This window comes from Octopus bimaculoides, chromosome 21 (genome assembly GCF_001194135.2).
Source record: "Octopus bimaculoides isolate UCB-OBI-ISO-001 chromosome 21, ASM119413v2, whole genome shotgun sequence".
NCBI classification, from domain to species: domain Eukaryota; kingdom Metazoa; phylum Mollusca; class Cephalopoda; order Octopoda; family Octopodidae; genus Octopus; species Octopus bimaculoides.
Genome location: NC_069001.1, coordinates 15,713,496 through 15,717,422, shown reverse-complemented (window position 1 = coordinate 15,717,422; position 3,927 = coordinate 15,713,496). Strand labels below are relative to the sequence as shown.

At 36.3% G+C, this 3,927-nt stretch overlaps 1 protein-coding gene across 1 annotated transcript in view; it reads left to right on the top strand.

Moving 5' to 3' along the window:
* Positions 1-3,927, top strand: part of LOC106879064 (roquin-2) — a 93,230-nt gene that overhangs the window by 83,209 nt on the left and 6,094 nt on the right. Inside the window, exons 12-14 of the mRNA XM_052975308.1 lie at positions 307-392; positions 2,037-2,163; positions 2,800-3,038. Of these exons, the coding sequence (XP_052831268.1) occupies positions 307-392; positions 2,037-2,163; positions 2,800-3,038 (452 nt within the window). The remainder of the gene's footprint in view (positions 1-306; positions 393-2,036; positions 2,164-2,799; positions 3,039-3,927) is intronic.

Sequence of the window (3,927 nt, the reverse complement as noted above, 5' to 3'; positions counted from 1 at the left end):
GGCGGGGGTAAACCAGCATATGCTGTTAGGCCCCGCTGCTAATATTGGGGGTTACGTTCTATGCCTTGGCCCGAGTATAGAATGGGGCTCGCCTCTTTGAGCTGTGAAATGAATGGAATGCTTGGTGCATGTGTATGGCTACCCCCTCCTAAAAACATGGGGAATAGGCCTGGGTATGTTAAAAAAAAAAAAACTTTTGCTAGTCCAGTACAAGTCTAGAACCAAAGCTACCAGAAAATCAGTGATGTATATATACATATGTTTTGTGTTGTTTCTTTTATTTACAAAAATCAATTTCTGTTTTAGGACCATTCATCAGTGTTCAATATATTTAGTAATATTGATTCTCCAAAGAAAGATATCTATGAGGATTCGAGAGAAGATTTTGCTAGGTATTATTTTCTTATTTCTACTTGGTTAATAGTGTTTAATCCTTTAACGGTTGGTCATATCTTCACATTACCTCAGCTACTGTCTAAAATTTACCGTATTTAACGGCATATAAAGCACTTAAAAAAAAAAAAAATCTCAGAAAATCACCCTGGGTACTGTGAGCAAAGTTTGGCTTCTCATAAGCCTAAATTACAAGCTTTAATGCACTAAACACTTCCTTTTTGACTATGCAGTGCTAAAATTGGAATGTATCCGATATGCCTGTGTCTTTAATGCCATTGAATATGGTAATAGCATGTTTGTGTAGTTTGTGTAAATAAGTTGGGTTTATTCCCATCTGTAATTCTGTCACTGCTTCCAGTTCAGAATTCCTTTGGTACTCAGATGTCATAATTTAGTTGATACATTAAGTAAAAACATGAAAAAGAAATAATTAAAAATTAATTCTGTTGGATCAAGTGTTGTCTGTAATAGACTTCAAAATGATTAATCATTAGAACAGTGAATGGAATGCCATCCTGCAGTATTTATTTAGGCTTTCTATGCTCTCTGAGTTCAATGTCTACCAGAGTCAAAATTTGTATTTTATCCTTTTAGGATTGATAAAGTGCCAGTCAAAAATAGATGCTGCTGCTTCAGTTTTCCTCTTTCTCTCTCATAGAATTGGTTATATTCAGCAAGAAGGCATCTGTTTATTTTAATATCTGCTTTTCCATGTATGTATGGGTCAGGCAGAATTTCTATGGTTGGACACTTTACCTGTCACCAGCCGTTGTTTCCAAGTAAGGTGATATTTCCTCAAGGCTGGGCATGTTTTCATTGATTGGAAACAAATGACACTGTTTGCATGACATTGATATTCATTTGTAAAGGTGTGTGGCTAAGTAGTTAAGGGTATTCAACTCATAATCATAAGGTTGTGAGTTCAATATCTGACAACATGGTGTCTTTGAGCACAACACTTTCACGTTGCTCAGTTCACTCAGCAAAAATGAATAATACCTGTGTTTCAAAGTGCCATCCTTGTCACATTTTGTGTCTCATTCTGTGTCACACTGAATCTCCCTGAGAACTACATTAAGGATACATGTACCTGTGGAGTGCTCAACCACTTGCATGTTAATTTTATGAGCAGGCTGTTCCATTGCTTGGATCAACTGGAACCCTCATCATCGTAACTGATGGAGTACCAGTGCACATTTACAAGTATCACGTGATGTCAAGACAAGGACATAAATTACAATGGCTTCTTTCAGTTTTCCTCTACCAAATCCACTCACAAGGTTTTGGCTGTCATGGGGCTATAGTAGAAGATACTTGCCCAAGGTTCCATGCAGTGGGACTGAACCTGAAACCATGTGATTGGGAAGTGAACTAATTAACATACAACATGGTTGAACTAAAAATAATATTAACAAAAATAGTTTAAGGCAATGGGGAACTAATTTTGTATGATTTCATGAATTTTTTTATGAAAAACACAGTTGTCAAGGAAGTCCCCCCCAAGAGTTGTCCAACAATTTGATGGTGCAAGAAAGAGGAAGAAGTAGTTATCTGTGAATGCTAAAGACATTATTATATTGGAGGTAGTTTTAGTTAGTTTTGTCTTTCATCTTCTCATTTATTGTTTTTTTTATTTTCAGACATTCCCATGGCGAGAATGATGACTTCATTCCTTTTGATCCACCAATTGTGTCAAAGTTTGGTCCCATTTCTCGTACCAAGGTGAAAGACAAGACAACTTGCCCAGTGCAAGTTACTGCCGAAGGGGTAAGAGGGCTTTCTCTTTTAGGATTTCGTTGAAAGTGGAATAAAAAATTTGCCTGAAATTTCTCAATAACTATTGCAACTTAAATTATCTTCCATTCTCATCACATAAGAGGTTTTGAGCTAACGAGTAAACCTCTACATGGTCTCTTGACATGCTAGAGATAACAACTAAATTTTCAAATCCCATTGTTCCATTTTAAAACAGAATGGAAGAGAGAGAGCTACACAATTTATGATTTCTCATTATACTTTTGGTTCCTTACTAGAATGATTTTGATTATTTTAATTGTTCCTATTCAGTCTAGGGTACTTTGTGTAAACTGTACCTCACTTTATAAAACTGTACCTCAGTTCATGCTTGTTTTTGCACTCAACCTTACCCTTAATACATGCAAACCCTCTGCCTTTGTATTTCTTTCTTTTAAGCACACATACACCTCTCTCTTGAACATGCGTGCATGCTCCATGCACACATGCACTTGCAAGCACAGGCAGACACATTTATTTTCAAACTATTCCGTCAATCTTTGATCTAAGAATCCATGAATCTTTGTATTTACCTTGTCCAGTTCTTTTAATCTTCATCACTTTTATTGATTACAATTGATGAGAAATGTGTTTTTGTTTATTTTAAAGAACACACCTCAGGTGATTCCTGCCACAGCTTCTACACCCTATGAACACAATTATATGGTGAGCTCTTCTTTAGCGCCATCTAGTTACAAAAACATTGTGATAACAAACTCCAATCAAAGCCAGCTGCGGCCTGATGCCAAGCCGTTTGTCTCCTCAAGTCTGCCTGAGACCATTGAAACTACTGATGAAAACACAACTAATTCAGGTGAACCGTATACACTTTGGAACTTTCAAGAAAGGTGAGTCAAAGGTTTTTGCTATTGTGTGTGTATAGGGAGCATTTTGAGTGAGACATGGTTTTCTGACTAATTTTCAAGAATGAAAAATACTTGTGCTATGATGATTCATCCAACTCTTACCAGGCATGGAAAGCAGGTGTGAAAATGATGGTGAGGGTGTCCAAGAATGCCAGGCTTCATTGAGTTTTGTGTTATTTTAAATGACAATTTAGACATTTCATGTAATTTTAAGATATATCCAACAAAGCTTGACTTTCATTATATCTTGTAGATGTGTGTGTAATAAATAAATAAATATATATATGTGCGGGTGACACGTAACAGCACCTACTACACTCTCGGAGTGGTTGGTGTTAGGAAGGGCATCCAGCTGTAAAAACTTAGCCAAATCAGATTGGAGCCTGGTGTAGCCTTCGGGCTCCACCAGTCCTCAGTCAAATCGTCCAACCCATGCTAGCATGGAAAGCAGACGTTAAACGATGATGATATGTATATATATTATCAATTTGGGTATAGACCTTGTAGTGTGCTGTTTCAAGCCTGTTTGCAAGGGTATATTCAACTGGATTTACTATTGGAATTTCTTTGTGTCCATAGTTTATAAAAAAGAAAGAAAATGGAACTCATGTGACTATATTTCTGAACCACTAAAATTGTTTTGACTCATTATGCACTGGCACCTTTCTGGTGAGATGCTGTACAAACAATTGTGATGCATCATAGGTACAGATGTGTCTACTGAGGTGACTTTTCAAAACTCACCTCATTTTTTTTTTATTTGCTGTTTTGCTTATTTCTATAACAATACATTTTAGTAATTGTGGTGGGCTATGCATTTCTGTAAGCAGATTCATAGTATGATATACATATATATATATATATATATATA